The sequence below is a fragment of the Pleurodeles waltl genome, chromosome 5 (genome assembly GCF_031143425.1).
Source record: "Pleurodeles waltl isolate 20211129_DDA chromosome 5, aPleWal1.hap1.20221129, whole genome shotgun sequence".
In the NCBI taxonomy this organism is placed as follows: domain Eukaryota; kingdom Metazoa; phylum Chordata; class Amphibia; order Caudata; family Salamandridae; genus Pleurodeles; species Pleurodeles waltl.
Window position 1 is genome coordinate 1,873,360,205 of NC_090444.1, and position 21,411 is coordinate 1,873,381,615.

A 21,411-nucleotide genomic window follows, 5' to 3' on the forward strand; every position below is an offset into this window, starting at 1 on the left:
ATGGGAGGCATGGTAGCCATGATTGTGAGAGATGGCGTTACTTCAAAGACGACCAGTGTGTGCCTTTAAACGCACCGAACTGCCTTTAATTATACTGCAGCAGGACTTATTTACTCCGTCAATTTTACTCACTGTAGGAAGTTGGCTCTGTATGTGCTATTTCAAAGTAAGGAATAGCATGCACAGAGTCCAAGGGTTCCCCTTAGAGGTAAAATAGTGGTAAAAATAGATAATACTAATGCTCTATTTTGTGGTAGTGTGGTCGAGCAGTAGGCTTATCCAAGGAGTAGTGTTAAGCATTTGTTGTACATACACATAGACAATAAATGAGGTACACACACTCAGAGACAAATCCAGCCAATAGGTTTTTATATAGAAAAATATCTTTTCTTAGTTTATTTTAAGAACCACAGGTTCAAATTCTACATGTAATAGCTCATTCGAAAGGTATTGCAGGTAAGTACTTTAGGAACTTCAAATCATAAAAATTGCATGTATACTTTTCAAGTTATTCACAAATAGCTGTTTTAAAAGTGGACACTTAGTGCAATTTTCACAGTTCCTAGGGGAGGTAAGTATTTGTTAGTTTTACCAGGTAAGTAAGACACTTACAGGGTTCAGTTCTTGGTCCAAGGTAGCCCACCGTTGGGGGTTCAGAGCAACCCCAAAGTCACCACACCAGCAGCTCAGGGCCGGTCAGGTGCAGAGTTCAAAGTGGTGCCCAAAACACATAGGCTAGAATGGAGAGAAGGGGGTGCCCCGGTTCCGGTCTGCTTGCAGGTAAGTACCCACGTCTTCGGAGGGCAGACCAGGGGGGTTTTGTAGGGCACCGGGGGGGGACACAAGCCCACAGAGAAATTTCACCCTCAGCAGCGCGGGGGCGGCCGGGTGCAGTGTAGAAACAAGCGTCGGGTTTGTAATGGAAGTCAATGGGAGATCTAGGGATCTCTTCAGCGCTGCAGGCAGGCAAGGGGGGGGTTCCTCGGGGAAACCTCCACTTGGTCAAGGGAGAGGGACTCCTGGGGGTCACTCCTCCAGTGAAAGTCCGGTCCTTCGGGTCCTGGGGGCTGCGGTTGCAGGGTCTCTCCCAGGTGTCGGGACTTAGGATTCAAAGAGTCGCGGTCAGGGGAAGCCTCGGGATTCCCTCTGCAGGCGGCGCTGTGGGGGCTCAGGGGGGACAGGTTTTTGTACTCACAGTCTTAGAGTAGTCCTGGGGTCCCTCCTGAGGTGTTGGATCGCCACCAGCCGAGTCGGGGTCGCCGGGTGCAGTGTTGCAAGTCTCACGCCTTTTGCGGGGAGCTTGCAGGGTTCTTTAAAGCTGCTGGAAACAAAGTTGCAGCTTTTCTTTGGAGCAGGTCCGCTGTCCTCGGGAGTTTCTTGTCTTTTCGAAGCAGGGGCAGTCCTCAGAGGATGTCGAGGTCGCTGGTCCCTTTGGAAGGCGTCGCTGGAGCAGGATCTTTGGAAGGCAGGAGACAGGCTGGTGAGTTTCTGGAGCCAAGGCAGTTGTCGTCTTCTGGTCTTCCTCTGCAGGGGTTTTTCAGCTAGGCAGTCCTTCTTCTTGTAGTTGCAGGAATCTAATTTTCTAGGGTTCAGGGTAGCCCTTAAATACTAAATTTAAGGGCGTGTTTAGGTCTGGGGGGTTAGTAGCCAATGGCCACTAGCCCTGAGGGTGGGTACACCCTCTTTGTGCCTCCTCCCAAGGGGAGGGGGGCACAATCCTAACCCTATTGGGGGAATCCTCCATCTGCAAGATGGAGGATTTCTAAAAGTCAGAGTCACCTCAGCTCAGGACACCTTAGGGGCTGTCCTGACTGGCCAGTGACTCCTCCTTGTTGCTTGCTTTGTTCCCTCCAGCCTTGCCGCCAAAAGTGGGGGCCGTGGCCGGAGGGGGCGGGCAACTCCACTAAGCTGGAGTGCCCTGCTGGGCTGTGACAAAGGGGTGAGCCTTTGAGGCTCACCGCCAGGTGTCACAGCTCCTGCCTGGGGGAGGTGTTAGCATCTCCACCCAGTGCAGGCTTTGTTACTGGCCTCAGAGTGACAAAGGCACTCTCCCCATGGGGCCAGCAACATGTCTCTGGTGTGGCAGGCTGCTGGAACTAGTCAGCCTACACAGACAGTCGGTTAAGTTTCAGGGGGCACCTCTAAGGTGCCCTCTGTGGTGTATTTTACAATAAAATGTACACTGGCATCAGTGTGCATTTATTGTGCTGAGAAGTTTGATACCAAACTTCCCAGTTTTCAGTGTAGCCATTATGGTGCTGTGGAGTTCGTGTAAAACAGACTCCCAGACCATATACTCTTATGGCTACCCTGCACTTACAATGTCTAAGGTTTTGCTTAGACACTGTAGGGGCACAGTGCTCATGCACTGGTACCCTCACCTATGGTATAGTGCACCCTGCCTTAGGGCTGTAAGGCCTGCTAGAGGGGTGTCTTACCTATACTGCATAGGCAGTGAGAGGCTGGCATGGCACCCTGAGGGGAGTGCCATGTCGACTTACTCATTTTGTTCTCACTAGCACACACAGGCTTGTAAGCAGTGTGTCTGTGCTGAGTGAGGGGTCTCTAGGGTGGCATAAGACATGCTGCAGCCCTTAGAGACCTTTCTTGGCATCAGGGCCCTTGGTACTAGAAGTACCAGTTACAAGGGACTTATCTGAATGCCAGGGTGTGCCAATTGTGGATACAATGGTACATTTTAGGTGAAGGAACACTGGTGCTGGGGCCTGGTTAGCAGGGTCCCAGCACACTTCTCAGTCAAGTCAGCATCAGTATCAGGCAAAAAGTGGGGGGTAACTGCAACAGGGAGCCATTTCTTTACACTCACGTATTGCTCCCCACTTGACTTGTGGTTGTTAATCACTAATTGTGAACACCTGCTGGTAGCACAGGACTTTCTTCTGGGATGGACAATACTCTGGCGAGAAGTAAAGATGTGAAGGCTTTGAGGTGATTTCCTCATTAAATACAACTCGAGATATTCATGAACCCACATATCAAAGGATAGAACCAGACCACGTTTGCTTCTATAATTTATCCAGATGTTCGCCATCCGTACTTTCATGCCCATGTTCTGATCATCATAATATTAATTTCTGCACATCAATACCAGCGGCAAAGGTGGCATGTAACAGAAACAGGGTCTTTTCCATGAATGAAATAAAGTTAGTGGAACTGCGAGCAAATTTACTCAGAGATCAGCTTCCCTTGGCAGACTTCAGTGGAAATCATGGCTTTTTCCAAGTAGCTATCGGAGGCTGCTGGTAATCAGGTCCTACTCGTCTCTGAATGTGCTACTAAATGCCTCAAACCCTGCCCCAGGAAATATCCAAGATTAAGCTCCCACCAAAATGAACCAGTCAAATCTAAGTTCAGAAATGGACTAACTAATAAAAATAAAAAAAGTTTTTTTGCAAACAAAAATACTATTCTAGAAAAAGTTTCTTGAAATAAGCAGGCCACTTTAGCAACTGTTGAGGAGCTTCTTGGCATTTCCAAAATAATGTCAGGTATGACATGCACAAAATCCTTTCACAATCATCAAAATGAATATTACGGAGGCAAGATTACAAAATTCAGGATTGGATATTGATAAGGGATTTTTCCTTCCTGTCACCCTAGACTTAGGCCCTCATTAGGAGTTTGTCGACAGAAGACCACCAAATCGGTCTTCCGCCCACCGGCCCTGTTAGAGGGTTCCCAGTAGAGCCAGCAGGTGGAAACAGCATTTTCGCCCACCGGCCCATTGGGGAGCAGGGCCATAAGATTGACGCCGGCTCAATGTGTCGGGTGTGACATCACCCGTTGCGCTTTTCACTGCCCATAATTCAGTCAGTGAAAAGCGCGACTGGGCTATCCATGGGGGCCCTTGCACTGCCCATGCCAAATGCATGGGCAGTGCAAGGGCCCCCACGACTCCCTTTCCGCCAACCTTTGCATGGCGGGGCTAACGCCATGCAAAGGCAGGTGAAAAGGGGACTCGTAATCCCCAGGGCAGCAATGCAAGCAAGCAGCGCTGCCCTGGCGGATTGACGGTCAGACCGTGGCAGCTCTGCCAGGCTCGTAATATGGAGGCGAGACTGGGGCTTTGGCGGAGGTGCGACCTCTACCGCGGCTCTGGTGGTCTCATGACCGCCAGGGTCATAATGAGGCCCTTAGTAACTACTCCCTTAACTTTGACATCTTTAGGCCAGATGCCAAGAGAAGATTTATGGTCTGCCATTGCCTTGATAAAATCATGAACTCACTGGGCCCTCCCTACATCAATTGACAGTCAACTCCACAGATCTACTGACATGCCATTTCAGTCTGCAACACACACCACCACATTCCATCCCACCTACATGCTTCCTACACACAACAAGGACTTCTTTGATGAATTCTTAGTTCTCCTCATCCACCCATAACCCGCCACACCAACCTCTTAGGAGACTTCAACGCTCCCAGACAATACAAGATTTAAAAAAACAAAAAACAAGAGACACCCCTCCACCTTTAACGTGGTACAGCATGTTGCCCAGCCAATACACTCCAAAGGCCACATCGTCAACCAGTCGTGAGAGGACAGCCCACCTCACCGTATCCATTTCCCTGTGCAGCTTTTCACCAACAAACCAAGCTCGACCCAAAAGAGAGTCAAACCTGCAGATCCTTCTAAGACTTCTCTACTGACAACTTAATGCATGAACTCAACCATCGCTCTACCAGCTCCATTTCTGATAACACCCTTCTAAAAAGAAAAAAAAACGTTCTGCACACTCGTACTCTTAATACTTGACAAACGCTGCATCCCCATAAGTCAAAACCTCCATCCCCAGACAGAAAAGAAAGTACAAGGAGAACTGAAATCCAGATGAATTCATGTTACTCAAGTCCCTTCGTGCAACATGCAGACGGCTCATCACATCAGCACAAGCACAGAACAAGACGAACACCATCAATGAAGCAGAACACTGTTTAAGATACTCAAGCATTCCAACAACACCCTGCCTGACATTCCTACCCCACACTCCATCGACAAGTGCAACGCCATTATCCACTTCCTTGTGGAAAAAAATAAAGCAGATCTGACAGCGCATGGAGAACCCCAAGCTTGCGCCCCCCACTTATGCCAACCTTTGATGACCATGGATTTATACGGTGCACAGATGCTCAGAAGAGTGCCTGGCGCTCGTACTCACGAGCAAGAAGTTATGTCTGATGACAGGGCCAAATGTTCAGCTTCTTCCTAAAACTCTATTCACACCTTACAAGGCACAAATCAAGGGGAAGTTTATTCCAGGAAGAGGGACCCAGAAAGGAGAAGAAGCGGCCACCCTTACAGGAGCCCATTCATAGGGAATCCCAAAATGATCACCCTTCAAAGCCTCGTCTGGCACTGATCTCGATGTAAAACTCACTCCCATCAAAGCCATTCTCTATGAATATGATGTCTTACCTGGTCCCTTACTCTCAGGGGAAGCTCTCACCCATTTTCACCATAGCCAACATCTCCCTCAGTCATGCCATATTACGAAAGGTTCTCAAGACAGACCAGATCCATCCACTCCTAAAGAAATGTATCCTAAAACCTGCTGATCTTGCCAGCTAACGGCCCATCTCTCTCCTACTATTCATCGGGAAGATCAGCGAAAAAGCAGTCTGGGCTCAACATCAAGATCACATCAATGCTAACCATGTCCTGCACGACTAAATCTGTCTTCAGATCAGGCTGCGGCACAAGGACACCTACACCCTCCTGATCTCAGATGAAGATGACCTCTAGCTTTTGATAATGCTGAACCTTCTAGTCACAGAAGAGTGCTGTGGTGATATCCAGGTGAATCATTCCTGCCGTGGAGTGCACCACTGACAGGCATCAACTAGTTTATGTGAAGGAACAAACCGGACTTATCCCAGAAGGACTGATTTAAAGTTACCCACAATGCATCATTGACTGGTAGTATCTGTAAACAGACATAGGAAGGCATCCACTAAGATGTATTTTAATTTATTGTGGTAAGGCAGAACGCGGGATCCGGGGCCTAAAAGGCAGGGCTGGATTGGCCATTTATGCCATTAAGCTTTCCCTCTAAGAGCAGGAGCCGATGGAAGATGGTTGTACAATGGCAAGAACCACTGCTGGGCCGCCTGTCACTTTCACCAGCTCCCAGGGAAAAGAGCTTTAGGAGAGAGCAACGGATAGATCGCAAAAGGAGAAGAGAAAGAGAGAGACAGAAGGGACAAAAATAGAAAGAGGAGCATAACGGAGCAGGGCTGGCTTTCAGATTTTTCCAGACCGGCTTTTGGTTTCCAGTCTGACCTTGATAAAAGGATATGTTAAAATCCTGAAAGATGCACCTAAAATATGAACCTTGGATTAAAACTGTTCTAAAAACCAAAGCGAGCAGAAACAAAGCATCACATCAAGGGAAGAGTCACGGAGGGAAGCAGTCTACGACTGAGGAAGACTGAACAGGTAAGTTCTGAAAGCGCTACTGAATTCTTCCAACGAAGAGCCGATTCTGAAGGGCAAAATTGGTTGGCCCAGCAACATAGGATGGCAAGCACGGCTCTGTAATCTAGAAACAGTAAGATCATATTTTCTAAACAGGCATATCCTTGTCTATAACATTATTTCCAATTTTGTTGTGTAGAGTAGTTTAGAAAATTATGCCCCCTCAGCAACATATAACTTATAATACTAGCCGTCCAATTGGATTCTTTACAATTCCTACTATACGCACTTTCATGAAAAGTTTAGTTTGGGTTCCTGACCATGGAAACAGATAAACTGTTTATAAATATGAAAGAAATCACATGCTCGAAAAAGATCAATATTTTTATCCTTGTGACCCCAATCCATGCAGCCCAGCCCACACTGTGTCATCGCATGAAAGTAAGGGTGTCATCGTGGCACCACCAGCTCAGCTAGAGTGACGCCCAGAAGGGAAGGACCATCCACACCCTGCCCAATCATTGCTGGTTCATGCTCCAGGACAAGGTCCCCTGAGCAGGCTGAAGGGTACCCCACCTCCTGCTTCCACTACAAGTGAGCAGGCCCGGCCCGGCGCTCTGCTTACCTGCAGGTGAGGCCAAGCTGCTTCTAAAGTAGGCTCGTCTTCTTCAGGGTCAAACTCTGCTCCTGTCGGGTTTGATGAGGGCGGCAGCGTGCGGAACAAGTTCACTGAAAACTAAGACAACCTTGGACATGTCAGAAAGAGAAAGTTCAAAAGTCTAACAACAATCTTAGCTTGTTACACTCAGCTTTCACAGTCCCCAGATGTTTGCTGACAGCGCGGAGAGTCTTAACGTATCCACAGGTCCCCAAACAATGACTTCAACAGCCTGGCACAAAACATCTACTTCAACAGATGCTTTTAGCACGAATGTCCACTCACATCATGGTTTCACTTTCTACGGGGAGAAACTGCAGTTGGGAATTCGACTTCAGGACCTCTGGAAAAATCATTCACATCGACAGGAGCCCCACTGTATTAATACTAAGGCTAGAGACTGGCACTTTAATAACCTCAATGCACTTTCTACTGTACACCATACTTACATACTCCAGCAAACAGCAAATCAGGAACGTACAAGCTGAACGACACCCTTTCAAATACACGTCAATGTGCACAATATTTTATCATCATCAAATGTATTTCTTCTTTCATAGTTAGTTTAAATGCCTGTCCAAATACTTACTGCTGTAATCGCATCCCAAGCCCTCATTTTTCATCAACACCCCTCAATAGGGAAAAAACTCTTCGCTTAATGACATTATTTTGGTACAGTGCATGACCAGCACGCACATAACCAAGGATGAATTTTGTGACTACAGGGTAAGGGCTCACCAGAGTGATGATGAAGTGATTGTTTCCTAATGAGCCTTGGCTTGTTCCGAGGAGGACCACTTCATTGTTGTCCAAAGCACTATCTGTAATTATCCATCTCTGTACTCTACAGTCACTTGGAAGGATGTCACACAACCTCGGTAGGAGTGAATTAAGGATCTAGAATGCACTCTAAGAAGGGACCCATGTCACTTAGGATTTCTCGCAACCTCGGTATGAGTGAAATAAGGATCTAGAATGCACTCTAAAAGGAATGAAGTCACTTGGAAGGATGTCACGCAACCATGGTAAGAGTGATTTAAGAATCTAGAATGTACTCTAAAAGAGACAGTCACTTGGAAGGCTGTCACACAACCTCAGTAGGAGCGATTTAAGAATCTAGAATGCACTCTAAAAGGGACCTGTCACTTGGAAGGATGTCACACACCCTCAGAGGGAGTGATTTAAAAATCTAGAATGCACTCTAAAAAGGAACCTGTGTCACTTAGGATGTCACGCAACCTCTGAGGGAGTGATTTACTAACTAAGGTGTAGAAGTCTCCAGGAGCAGGAGTGCTTTACTTCTCTAGAATGTAGTCACTCCGTGAAGCACTTTTTATCATCAATCATACTGCCAGATATCTTTCAGGTTAACAGAAGCCCAAGGATAAAGTTTCAACTCTTCAGCATTAAGAGTTCAACGTATATTCCCTGTGACATCCACAAATAAAAATGAAAACAAAGGAAGTTAGAAAGGAAAATGTCACTTCCCCAGTGTACATCTGTTCGTGGCATTAGTCGCTGCAGATTCACATGCTGTGCATAGTCCGCCGTCTGGTGTTGGGTCGGAGTGTTACAAGTTGTTTTTCTTCGAAGAAGTCTTTTCGAGTCACAAGACCGAGGGACTCCTCCTACTTTGGTTCCATTGCGCATGGGCGTCGACTCCATCTTAGATTGTTTTCCCCGGCGAGGGTGAGGTAGGAGTTGTGTGTGTTAGTAATAGTGCCCATGCAATGGAATGAATAAGTATGTACAAAATGAAGGTTAAAGTAATCTATTTACAAATGTACAAATGTTGAAGATTACTTCCAAACGGCTACAGGCTCCCGGGGAGGCGGGTGGGCGCATGTGAATCTGCAGCGACTAATGCCACGAACAGATGTACACTGGGTAAGTGACATTTTCAGTTCGATGGCATCTGTAGCTGCAGATACACATGCTATGCATAGACTAGTAAGCAGTTATCTCCCCAAAAGCGGTGGTTCAGCATGTAGGAGTGGAAGTAGTTTGAAATAAAGTTCTTAGTACAGCTTGACCTACTGTGGCTTGTTGTGCAGATAGCACGTCTACACAGTAGTGCTTAGTAAATGTGTGAGGCGTAGACCATGTGGCTGCCTTACATATTTCGTTCATTGGAATATTTCCTAGAAAGGCCATGGTAGCACCTTTCTTTCTGGTTGAGTGTGCCTTTGGTGTAATAGGCAGCTGTCTCTTTGCTTTAAGATAGCAGGTTTGGATGCACCTAACTATCCATCTAGCAATGCCTTGTTTTGATATTGGATTGCCTGTATGAGGTTTTTGAAATGCAATAAATAGTTGTTTTGTTTTCCTAATTAGTTTTGTTCTGTCAATGTAGTACATTAGTGCTCTTTTGATGTCTAATGTATGTAGTGCTCTTTCAGCTATTGAGTCTGGCTGTGGAAAGAACACTGGCAATTCTACTGTTTGATTTAAGTGGAACGGTGAGATGACCTTTGGTAAGAATTTTGGGTTGGTTCTTAGAAGTACCTTATTTTTGTGTATTTGAATAAATGGTTCTTGTATAGTAAATGCCTGAATTTCACTTACTCTTCTTAGAGATGTAATGGCAATGAGAAATGCAACTTTCCACATTAAGTATTGCATTTCACAAGAATGCATGGGTTCGAAAGGTGGACCCATGAGCCTTGTCAAGACAATGTTGAGGTTCCATGAAGGAACAGGTGGTGTCCTTGGTGGTATTATTATCTTTAGGCCCTCCATAAACGCTTTAATGACAGGCATTCTAAATAGGGAAGTTGAATGAGTAATCTGCAGGTAAGCAGATATTGCTGCGAGATGTATTTTTATGGAATTGAAAGCTAGATTTGATTTTTGTAGATGTAGTAAATATCCTACTACATCTTTTGGAGATGCATGCAATGGTTGGACTTGATTATTATGGCAGTAACAAACAAATCTTTTCCATTTACTTGCATAGCAGTGTCTAGTGGATGGCCTTCTAGCTTGTTTTATGACCTCCATACATTCTTGTGTGAGGTTCAAGTGTCCAAATTCTAGGATTTCAGGAGCCAAATTGCTAGATTCCGCGATGCTGGGTTTGGATGCCTGATCTGTTGTTTGTGTTGTGTTAACAGATCTGGCCTGTTGGGTAGTTTGACATGAGGTACTACTGACAGGTCTAGTAGTGTGGTATACTAAGGTTGTCTTGCCCATGTTGGTGCTATTAGTATGAGTTTGAGTTTGTTTTGACTCAATCTGTTTACTAGATATGGAAGGAGAGGGAGAGGGGGAAAAGCGTACGCAAATATCCCTGACCAATTCATCCATAGAGCATTGCCTTGAGATTGCCGGTGTGGGTACCTGGATGCGAAGTTTTGGCATTTTGCGTTTTCTTTTGTTGCAAATAGATCTATTTGAGGTGTTCCCCAAACTTGGAAGTAAGTGTTCAGGATTTGGGGGTGAATTTCCCATTCGTGGACCTGTTGGTGATCCCGAGAGAGATTGTCTGCTAGCTGGTTCTGGATCCCTGGAATAAACTGTGCTATTAGGCGAATGTGGTTGTGAATTGCCCAATGCCATATTTTTTGTGTGAGGAGACACAACTGTGTCGAGTGTGTTCCCCCCCTGTTTGTTTAAATAATACATTGTCGTCATGTTGTCTGTTTTGACAAGAATGTATTTGTGGGTTATCATTGGTTGGAATGCTTTCAACGCTAGAAATACTGCTAACAATTCTAGATGATTTATATGAAACTTTCTTTGATGTACGTCCCATTGTCCTTGGATGCTGTGTTGATTGAGGTGTGCTCCCCACCCTGTCATGGAAGCATCTGTTGTTATCACGTATTGTGGCACTGGGTCTTGCAAAGGCCGCCCTTTGTTTAAATTTGTACTGTTCCACCATAGAAGCGAGATGTATGTTTGGCGGTCTATCAACACCAGATCTAGAAGGTGACCCTGTGCATGTGACCATTGTGATGCTAGGCACTGTTGTAAGGGCCGCATGTGCAATCTTGCGTTTGGGACAATGGCTATGCATGAGGACATCATGCCTAGGAGTTTTAAGACCATCTTTTTATGTATCTTTTGTGTTGGATACATAGCTTGTATCACCTTGTGAAAATGTTGAACCCTTTGTGGACTTGGAGTGGCTATCCCTTTTGTTGTGTTGATTGTTGCTCCTAAGTATTGCTGTGTTTCGCACGGCAAAAGGTGTGACTTTGCATAGTTGATGGAGAAACCCAGTTTGTAAAGGGTTTGTATAACATAATCTGTGTGGTGTAAACACTTTGTTAGCGAGTTGGTTTTGATTAACCAATCGTCTAGGTACGGGAACACGTGTATTTGCTGTCTCCTGATATGTGCAGCTACTACTGCTAGACATTTTGTAAAGACTCTTGGTGCTGTCGTTATTCCGAATGGCAACACTTTGAATTGGTAATGTATTCCTTCGAATACGAACCTTAGGTATTTCCTGTGCGAGGGATGTATCGGTATATGGAAATACGCGTCTTTTAGATCTAACGTTGTCATGTAGTCTTGCTGTTTCAGTAGAGGTATTACGTCTTGTAACGTGACCATGTGAAAGTGGTCTGATTTGATGTAGGTGTTTAGTGTTCTGAGATCCAATATTGGTCTCAGACTTTTGTCCTTTTTCGGTATTAGAAAGTACAGTGAGTAAACTCCTGTGTTCTTTTGTGTTTTTGGTACTAATTCTATTGCAGTTTTTTGCAGTAATGCTTGAACTTCTAGTCCTAGAAGGTCTATATGCTGTTTGGACATCTTGTGTTTTTTCGGTGGGACGTTTGGAGGGAGTTGGAGAAATTCTATGCAATAACCATGTTGGATAATTGCTAAGACCCAGGTGTCTGTTGTTATCTCCTCCCAAGATTTGTAGAACTGGCTTAGTCTTCCCCCCACTGGTGTTGTGTGAAGGGGTTGAGTGACTTGTGAGTCACTGCTAGTTTTGAGGGGTTTTGGGCCCTTGAAATTTTCCCCGGTTTCTTGGGAATTGGCCCCCTCTGTATTGGCCCCGAAAGCCTCCCCTTTGATACTGTCCCCGGTAGGTAGACGGTGTTGTTTGTGAGGTGCTGGCTTGTGTGGCTTGACCTCGAAACCCTCCTCTGAAAGTAGTTTTGCGAAATGTGCCAAATGTGCCTCTGCCCTGCGGGGAATAGAGTGCGCCCATGGCTTTAGCTGTGTCAGTGTCTTTCTTTAATTTTTCAATTGCAGTGTCCACTTCTGGTCCAAACAATTGTTGTTCATTGAACGGCATATTGAGCACTGCCTGTTGTATCTCAGGTTTGAAGCCGGATGTGCGCAGCCATGCGTGCCTCCTTATCGTTACAGCAGTATTTATAGTTCTTGCAGCTGTATTTGCTGCATCCATAGAAGAACGGATTTGGTTGTTGGATATGTTTTGTCCCTCTTCAACCACTTGTTTTGCCCATTTTTGGAATTCTTTGTGGAGGTGCCCGATGAGATGCTGCATCTCGTCCCAATGGGCTCTGTCATATCGCGCTAGGAGTGCCTGCGAGTTGGCGATGCGCCACTGATTTGCAGCTTGTACTGCAACCCTTTTCCCGGCTGCATCAAACTTTCGGCTCTCCTTGTCTGGAGGTGGTGCGTCGCCTGATGTGTGCGAGTTGGCTCTTTTACGAGCTGCTCCTACGACAACTGAATCTGGTGTCAGTTGTGATGTAATAAAAGCAGGGTCTGTGGGTGGTGCCTTGTATTTCTTCTCCACCCTTGGGGTTATTGCTCTGCTTTTAACTGGCTCCTTAAAGATTTGTTTAGCGTGCCTTAGCATTCCAGGGAGCATAGGAAGGCTTTGATAATTGCTATGGGTGGAGGACAGGGTGTTAAAAAGGAAGTCATCCTCGATAGGCTCTGAATGTAGCGATACGTTATGAAACTCTGCTGCCCTAGCTACCACCTGAGCATACGCTGTACTGTCCTCAGGTGGTGAGGGCTTAGTGGGGTACGACTCAGGGCTATTGTCCGATACTGGGGCGTCAGAGAGATCCCATGCGTCCTGGTCATCTTGGCTCATGGTGGTATGAGCTGCTGATTGTGACGGAGTCTGTGCCGGTGATATATGAACTGCCAGTGGTGGAGAGGGTGGTGGAGTTACCTTCTTTACCACTTTTGCTTGTGGTGTTTTTTCTTGCTGTTGGAAATCTAGTTTCCTTTTTCTTCTGATTGGGGGAAGGGTGCTGATCTTCCCTGTACCACTTTGTATAAAGATCCGCTTTTGCGTGTGATCTACAGCTGTTGTTTGTAATTCCTCCTCAAATCTGTGTTTTTGAAGTTGGGAGGACAGTGATTGTTCCTCTGAGAAGGAACTGGCTTTCGGTTCGGTTGCTGGGCGTTTTGGCACCGAAACCGTGTCTTTTGTTGTTTTCGGCTCCGAAGAGATTTTCCTCTTTTTCGGTGTCGTACCTTCTTGGCGTCGACCATCTTCGGTGCCGCTATCTCTGTGCCGAGCAGCTTCGGTGCCGCTGTCTCGGTGTCGACCCTTTTCTGCGGCAGTTTCTCGGTCCCGAGATTGCTGCATGCCTGTGTCTCGACCTGAGTCGGACGATCTCGGCACCAGCTCGCCCTTTTTCGGTGCCGATTGACGGTCACCTACTTTATGGGTTGAGCCATGGCCTGTCGGCAGTGGCGTCCCCTGGGCTTTGTCTGTTTTTCTGTGTGATGCTTGTTTCGACGTCTTACTCACGGTTTCTTCGACGTCGAATTCTTCGGAATCCGATTCGTGGATGGAGAATGTTTCTTCTTCTCCCTCTTCCTCGAACCGTTGTTGTCCTGTCGGCGTGGACGCCATCTGAAACCTTCTGGCTCTTCCGTCTCGGAGCGTTTTTCTCGACCGAAACGCTCGACAGGCTTCACACGTTTCTTCTTTGTGCTCGGGTGACAGGCACAAGTTACAGACCAAATGTTGGTCTGTATAGGGATATTTACTGTGGCATTTAGGACAGAATCGGAACGGGGTCCGTTCCATCAGTCTCGATGTTACACGCGGTCGGGCCGACCAGGCCCCGACGGGGGATCGAAATTACCCCAAAGGGCTACCGGAGCTCTTCAAGATTCGGTGTCGATTCTAATCTAACCCGATACCGAACGAAACAATACCGACAAATTTTCCGTTGATTCTGACTAACTTTCCGACCCGAAACACGGAGCGAAAAGGAACACGTCCGAACCCGATGGCGGAAAAAAAAACAATCTAACATGGAGTCGACGCCCATGCGCAATGGAACCAAAGTAGGAGGAGTCCCTCGGTCTCGTGACTCGAAAAGACTTCTTCGAAGAAAAACAACTTGTAACACTCCGACCCAACACCAGACGGCGGACTATGCACAGCATGTGTATCTGCAGCTACACATGCCACCGAACGTTCACATTACAACTTCTTCCAGCACTGAGGTCAGAGTATGGGAAGATGGCAACGTATAGTTCTCTTTGAATTTGCTTGCAACTGCCGAGCATGACAGAGCTTCCCCACAAAGACCAATACTCAGTCAAAACAATGCTTGCTCTTTAGGCTCCTCAGACACCAAGATTCCCATACGAGAGCCCTAGTACCCAGCCCTAAACCGTAACGTCCAAACCTACCGAACACCCAACACAGCCCTTGCCCCTAAAAACCCAGGAAACCCTAGCCACTCCAGCCCTAACACCTTCAAATCCCACAACCCTAAAGCCCTTACACTAAACCCCGCTCCCAGCCATCCATTAACCCTAAAACCACAACAGTCCTAAAGCACACCCCTAGCAAAACAAATCTCATATGGCGCCAAATGCCACTCGTGCTATGTCCACTTGCGACTGCGAACGGCCATTCGCACTATTTTCCTATGTTTTTGTGCTCTCTAGCCCTAATACCTGTCCCATCTACATGAACCCTCAGCCTACATGTCATTCCCCTATTGCCAGCCATAACCCTGCATCCCAACCCTGTAACACCAGCCAATCCCAATCATGAATCCTAAAATCCCATCCAAACTTATACCAACCCTCTCTCAACCCACAGCCGTCGAACACAGTAACCCTATCCACTCCACTCCTGTTCTCTCCTCCTTCTCTGGTCCACAGCCCTAAACACAGCAGCACCAGCTCTTACCATGAGGACAGCTTCTGGGTAGATGGACTCTGTGACCACATCGCGGTTGTGCGTGATGTACTCCACCATCTCATTCAGCCCTGCTCGCTTCACCTCCTTGAATTTCAGGTCGCTCAGTGGGTCAGACACAAAGTCGAACAGTACGCAACATTGTCGTAGTTTCTGGATGAAAAGCTCTTCTCGATCAAGCGTTGGAGAATCTGGAAGGGACAAGAACGCAGAGTTCAAAATCAGAGAAGACAACATATGAGATATAAACACCTCTTATCTGTGAAATGATTGGAAACACAAAGAGATGACAAAGAACAACTATTAGACGATGTAGGAGGCTGGCCTGGTTTGTAGTGGTACCAAGGGGTATTTACACTCTGCACCAGGTCCAGTTATCCCTTATTAGTGTAGAAAAGGTGTCTAGCAGCTTAGGCTGATAGAAAATGGTAGCTTAGCAGAGCAGCTTAGGCTGAACTAGGAGACGAGTGAAGCTCCTACAGTACCACTAGTGTCATATGCACAATATCATAAGAAAACACAATACACAGATATACTAAAAATAAAGGTACTTTATTTTTATGACAATATGCCAAAGTATCTCAGTGAGTACCCTCAGTATGAGGATAGCAAATATACACAAGATATATGTACACAATACCAAAATATGCATTAATAGCAATAGAAAACAGTGCAAACAATGTATAGTAACAATAGAATGCAATGGGAGCACATAGGGATAGGGGCAACACAAACCATATACTCTAGAAGTGGAATGCGAACCACGAATGGACCGACCCCAAACCTATGTGACCTTGTAGAGGGTCGCTGGGACTGTAAGAAAACAGTGAGGGTTAGAAAAATAGCCCACCCCAAGACCCTGAAAAGTGGGTGCAAAGTGCACCTAAGTTCCCCAGAGAGCACAGAAGTCGTGATAGGGGAATTCTGCAAGAAAGACCAACACCAGCAATGCAACAACAATGGATTTCCAGACGAGAGTACAAGGGGACCAAGTCCAAGAGTCACGATCAAGTCGGGAGTGGGCAGATGCCCAGGAAATGCCAGCTGTGGGTGCAAAGAAGCTGCCACCGGATGGTAGAAGCTGTGGATTCTGCAAGAACGAAGAGGGCTAGAAACTTCCCCTTTGGAGGATGGATGTCCCACGTCGTGAAGAAGCTTGCAGAGGTGTTTTCGTGCAGAAACAAGCCTTGCTAGCTGCAAGGGTCGCGGTTAGGGTTTTTGGATGCTGCTGTGGCCCAGGAGGGACCAGGATGTTGCCAATTGCGTGAGGAAACAGAGGGGGCGTCCAGCAAGACAAAGAGCCCACTCAGAAGCAAGCAGCACCCGCAGAAGTGCCGGAACAGGCACTACGAAGAAGAGTGAACCGGAGCTCACCCGAAGTCACAAAAGAAGGTCCCACGGCGCCAGAGGACAACTCAGGAGGTCGTGCACTGCAGGTTAGAGTGCCGGGGACCCAGGCTTGGCTATGCACAAAGGAAATCCTGGAAGAGTGCACAGGAGCCGGAGCAGCTGCAAATCACGCGGTTCCCAGCAATACAGTCTAGCGTGGGGAGGCAAGGACTTACCTCCACCAAACTTGGACTGAAGAGTCACTGGACTGTGGGAGTCACTTGGACAGAGTTGCTGAGTTCAAGGGACCTTGCTCGTCGTGCTGAGAGGAGACCCAGAGGACCGGTGAAGCAGTTCTTTGGTGCCTGCGGTTGCAGGGGGAAGATTCCGTCGACCCACGGGAGATTTCTTCGGAGCTTCTAGTGCAGAGAGGAGGCAGACTACCCCACAGCATGCACCACCAGGAAAACAGTCGAGAAGGCGGCAGGATCAGCGTTACAGAGTCGCAGTAGTCGTCTTTGCTACTTTGTTGCAGTTTTGCAGGCTTCCAGCGCAGTCAGCAGTCGATTCCTTGGCAGAAGGTGAAGAGAGAGATGCAGAGGAACTCTGATGAGCTCTTGCATTCGTTATCTAAAGAATTCCCCAAAGCAGAGACCCTAAATAGCCAGAAAAGGAGGTTTGGCTACTTAGGAGAGAGGAAAGGCTAGCAACACCTGGAGGAGCCTATCAGAAGGAGTCTCTGACGTCACCTGCTGGCCCTGGCCACTCAGAGCAGTCCAGTGTGCCAGCAGCACCTCTGTTTCCAAGATGGCAGAGGTCTGGAGCACACTGGAGGAGCTCTGGGCACCTCCCAGAGGAGGTGCAGGTCAGGGGAGTGGTCACTCCCCTTTCCTTTGTCCAGTTTCGCCCCAGAGCAGGGCTGGGGGATCCCTGAACCGGTGTAGACTGGCTTATGCAGAAATGGGCACCATCTGTGCCCATGAAAGCATTTCCAGAGGCTGGGGGAGGCTACTCCTCCCCAGCCCTAACACCTTTTTCCAAAGGGAGAGGGTGTAACACCCTCTCTCTGAGGAAGTCCTTTGTTCTGCCTTCCTGGGCCAAGCCTGGCTGGACCCCAGGAGGGCAGAAACCTGTCTGAGGGGTTGGCAGCAGCTGCAGTGAAACCCCAGGAAAGGCAGTTTGGCAGTACCCGGGTCTGTGCTAGAGACCCGGGGAATCATGGGATTGTCTCCCCAATACCAGGATGGCATTGGGGGTGCAATTCCATGATCCTAGACATGTTACATGGCCATGTTCGGAGTTACCATTGTGAAGCTACACATAGGTAGTGACCTATGTGTAGTGCACGCGTGTAATGGTGTCCCCGCACTCACAAAGTCCAGGGAATTTGCCCTGAACATTGTGGGGGCACCTTGGCTAGGGCCAGGGTGTCCACACACTAAGTAACTTAGCACCCAACCTTTACCAGGTAAAGGTTAGACATATAGGTGACTTAAGAATTGTCAGAGCTCCCTATGGGTGGCAAAAGAGTTGCTGCAGCCCATAGGGATCTCCTGGAACCCCAATAACCTGGGTACCTCAGTACCATATACTAGGGAATTATAAGGGTGTTCCAGTATGCCAATGTAACTTGGTAAAATTGGTCACTAGCCTGTTAGTGACAATTTGGAAAGAAATGAGAGAGCATAACCACTAAGGTTCTGATTAGCAGAGCCTCAGTGAGAGAGTTAGTCATAACACAGGTAACACATACAGGGCACACTTATGAGCACTGGGGCCCTGGCTGGCAGGGTCCCAGTGACACATACAACTAAAACAACATATATACAGTGAAATATGGGGGTAACATGCCAGGCAATATGGGGGTAACATTCCTGCAGACGAAAGCAATGAAGACAAACAAAGCAGCAGCAGCAGGCGAAAAGCAACACAAAAGTGCCAGACAGGCTAAACAAGGGAACTAACGACACAAAGAAGAACGCCTGATAGGCACACAAAGAGGAACGCCCGCTACCAACACACAAAGAGGAACGCCCGCTACCAACACACAAAGAGGAACGCCCGCTACCAACACACAAAGAGGAACGCCCGCTACCAACACACAAAGAGGAACGCCCGCTACCAACACACAAAGAGGAACGCCCGCTACCAACACACAAAGAGGAACGCCCGCTACCAACACACAAAGAGGAACGCCCGCTACCAACACACAAAGAGGAACGCCCGCTACCAACACACAAAGAGGAACGCCCCCTAGAGTCACAAAGAGGAACGCCCCCTAGAGTCACAAAGAGGAACGCCCCCTAGAGTCACAAAGAGGAACGCCCCCTAGAGTCACAAAGAGGAACGCCCCCTAGAGTCACAAAGAGGAACGCCCCCTAGAGTCACAAAGAGGAACGCCCCCTAGAGTCACAAAAAGGAACGCCCACTAGAGTCACAAAGAGGAACGCCCACTAGGCACCCAGAGAGGAACGCCCACTAGGCACCCAGAGAGGAACGCCCACTAGGCACCCAGAGAGGAACGCCCACTAGGCACCCAGAGAGGAACGCCCACTAGGCACCCAGAGAGGAACGCCCACTAGGCACCCAGAGAGGAACGCCCACTAGGCACCCAGAGAGGAACGCCCACTAGGCACCCAGAGAGGAACGCCCACTAGGCACCCAAAGAGGAACGCCCACTAGGCACCCAAAGAGGAACGCCCACTAGGCACCCAAAGAGGAACGCCCACTAGGCACCCAAAGAGGAATGCCCACTAGGCACCCAAAGAGGAATGCCCACTAGGCACCCAAAGAGGAACGCCCGCTAGAGATACAAAGATGAATGTCCTGTAGGAAGCTGGCCTGTTGTGTGGACAAATATGGTGTTTGCACCTTATACCAGGTCCAGACAACCCCTATTAGTTAGTGAGAAAGTGTCTTGGAAGCCAGGGCTCTCTAGAGGTAGCTGTGCTAAGCAGCCAAGACTTATCTAGGAGGAGTGTAAAGCTCTTGCAATACTGCAGTAGTGACACAGTAACTTATCACACATGAAAGGAACCACAAAGTGTTACAAAAATAAAGGTACTTTATTACAGTAACACTGAACTAGATTACACATAGGCAGTCCCCCAACTGGAGGTAAGCACACTATATATATACGCAGCATGTATTAGGAATTAGCATAGAAAAACAACAAGCAATGGCAAGAAATAGCAGAAAATAGGTGGGTCCCAATAGGAGGGTCAAAACCACATACTAAAATAGTGGAATGTGAAGTTAGGTCCCCGACCCAAGAATGTGGTTTAGTTGGAAGGGAGCTGGGAGAACTAGGGACCCCAAGAGGTGAGTACCTAAGTGACCCCCAACAACCAGGAGAGCAGTGGTAAGTTACCTGGTCTTCCCAAGTGCTAACAAAGGTACTTGGAAAAGGAACTTTGCAAGAACAGAACCAGTCCAGTGGAACTCATCGGTAGATTCCAGAAGAAGAGGACCAGCAAAAGAAGGGGTATTGCTCCCTTCTCCCACACAAAATCCTTTGTTCTGCCTTCCCCTGCATCAGGTGGTCAAGGAGCAGGAGGGCAGAAACCTGTGAGGGGTGGAAGCAGGGTGGGCTGCCCTCTATGGAGCCCCCAGAGTGCATGGAATCATGCCACCAATACTGGCAACAGTATTGGGGTGAGTTCGACATGTTTGATACCAAACATGTCTAGGTTCGGAGTTACCATTATGTACCTAGACCACAAGTAGTGTGACCTGTGGCCAGTACACGGGTAAAACGGATTCCCTGCACTTACGATATCCATGAAAATGGAGCTGAGTTTGTGGGGGCACCTCTGCTCATGCAGGGGTGCCCTCACACACACACAGGAACCTGCACCCTGCCCCCTGAACTAGGAGGGCCTACCATAGGGGTGACTTACAGTGACTGGTGCAGTGACCAGCAGTGAAAGGGTGCATGCATCTTTCACGCAGGCCTGCAGACAGGGTTTGCATGGGCTCCCATAGGTGGCATAATACATGCTGTAGCCAATGGGGGATTCTTGGTGTACCAATGCTCTGGCTACCGAAGTACCATATACTGGGGACTTACAGAGGTACACCAGTATGCCAACTGGGTGTAAAGGGTACAAAAGCAACCAAATTTGGAGGAAGAGAGCACAATCACTGGGGTCCTGGTTAGCAGGATCCCAGTGAAAACAGTCAAAACACACAGACAGGCAAAAAGTGGAGGTAAGCATGCCAAAAACTGACTTTCCTACACAACACCCCCACAAACGAAGGACAATAAGACTAACCTTGCCTAGCTGAGTCCTCATTGTCTAAGTGGAAAGATCTGGGGAGTCCATCTGCAATGGGGTGGTTACTCCCAGGTCTATGTTCCACTGTATAGTCGATTCCATGTAGGGAAATGGACAGCTTCAACAGTTTGAGATTGACACCTTTTATCTTTTTGAGCCATAGGAGGGGCTTGCAGTCCGTCTGAAAAAAGGAAGTGAGTGCCAAACAGATATGCCCTCACTTCTTCCAGGACGAGATCACAGCAAAAGCCTCTGTAAAGAAATGGCTCCCTGTTGCAGTTACCCCCCACTTTTTGCCTGATACTGATGCTGACTTGACTGAGAAGAGTGCTGGGACCCTGCTAACCAGGCCCCAGCACCAGTGTTCTTTCACCTAAAATGTACCATTGATCCCACAATTGGCACACCCTGGCATTCAGATAAGTCCCTTGTAACTGGTACTTCTAGTACCAAGGGCCCTGATGCCAAGGAAGGTCTCTAAGGGCTGCAGCATGTCTTATGCCACCCTAGAGACCCCTCACTCAGCACAGACACACTGCTTACAAGCCTGTGTGTGCTAGTGAGAACAAAATGAGTAAGTCGACATGGCACTCCCCTC

The 21,411-nt window shown here is 47.8% G+C and overlaps 1 protein-coding gene across 3 annotated transcripts in view; it reads right to left on the reverse strand.

Annotated features, from left to right (window-relative positions):
* The window catches only part of PPP2R5D (protein phosphatase 2 regulatory subunit B'delta), a 501,712-nt gene that overhangs the window by 341,392 nt on the left and 138,909 nt on the right, over positions 1-21,411 (reverse strand). For all 3 annotated transcript variants that reach the window (XM_069236432.1, XM_069236433.1, XM_069236434.1), the window contains exons 4-5: positions 15,199-15,398; positions 7,062-7,172 (exon numbers count right to left, since the gene is read on the reverse strand). In XM_069236432.1, the coding sequence (XP_069092533.1) occupies positions 7,062-7,172; positions 15,199-15,398 (311 nt within the window). The remainder of the gene's footprint in view (positions 1-7,061; positions 7,173-15,198; positions 15,399-21,411) is intronic.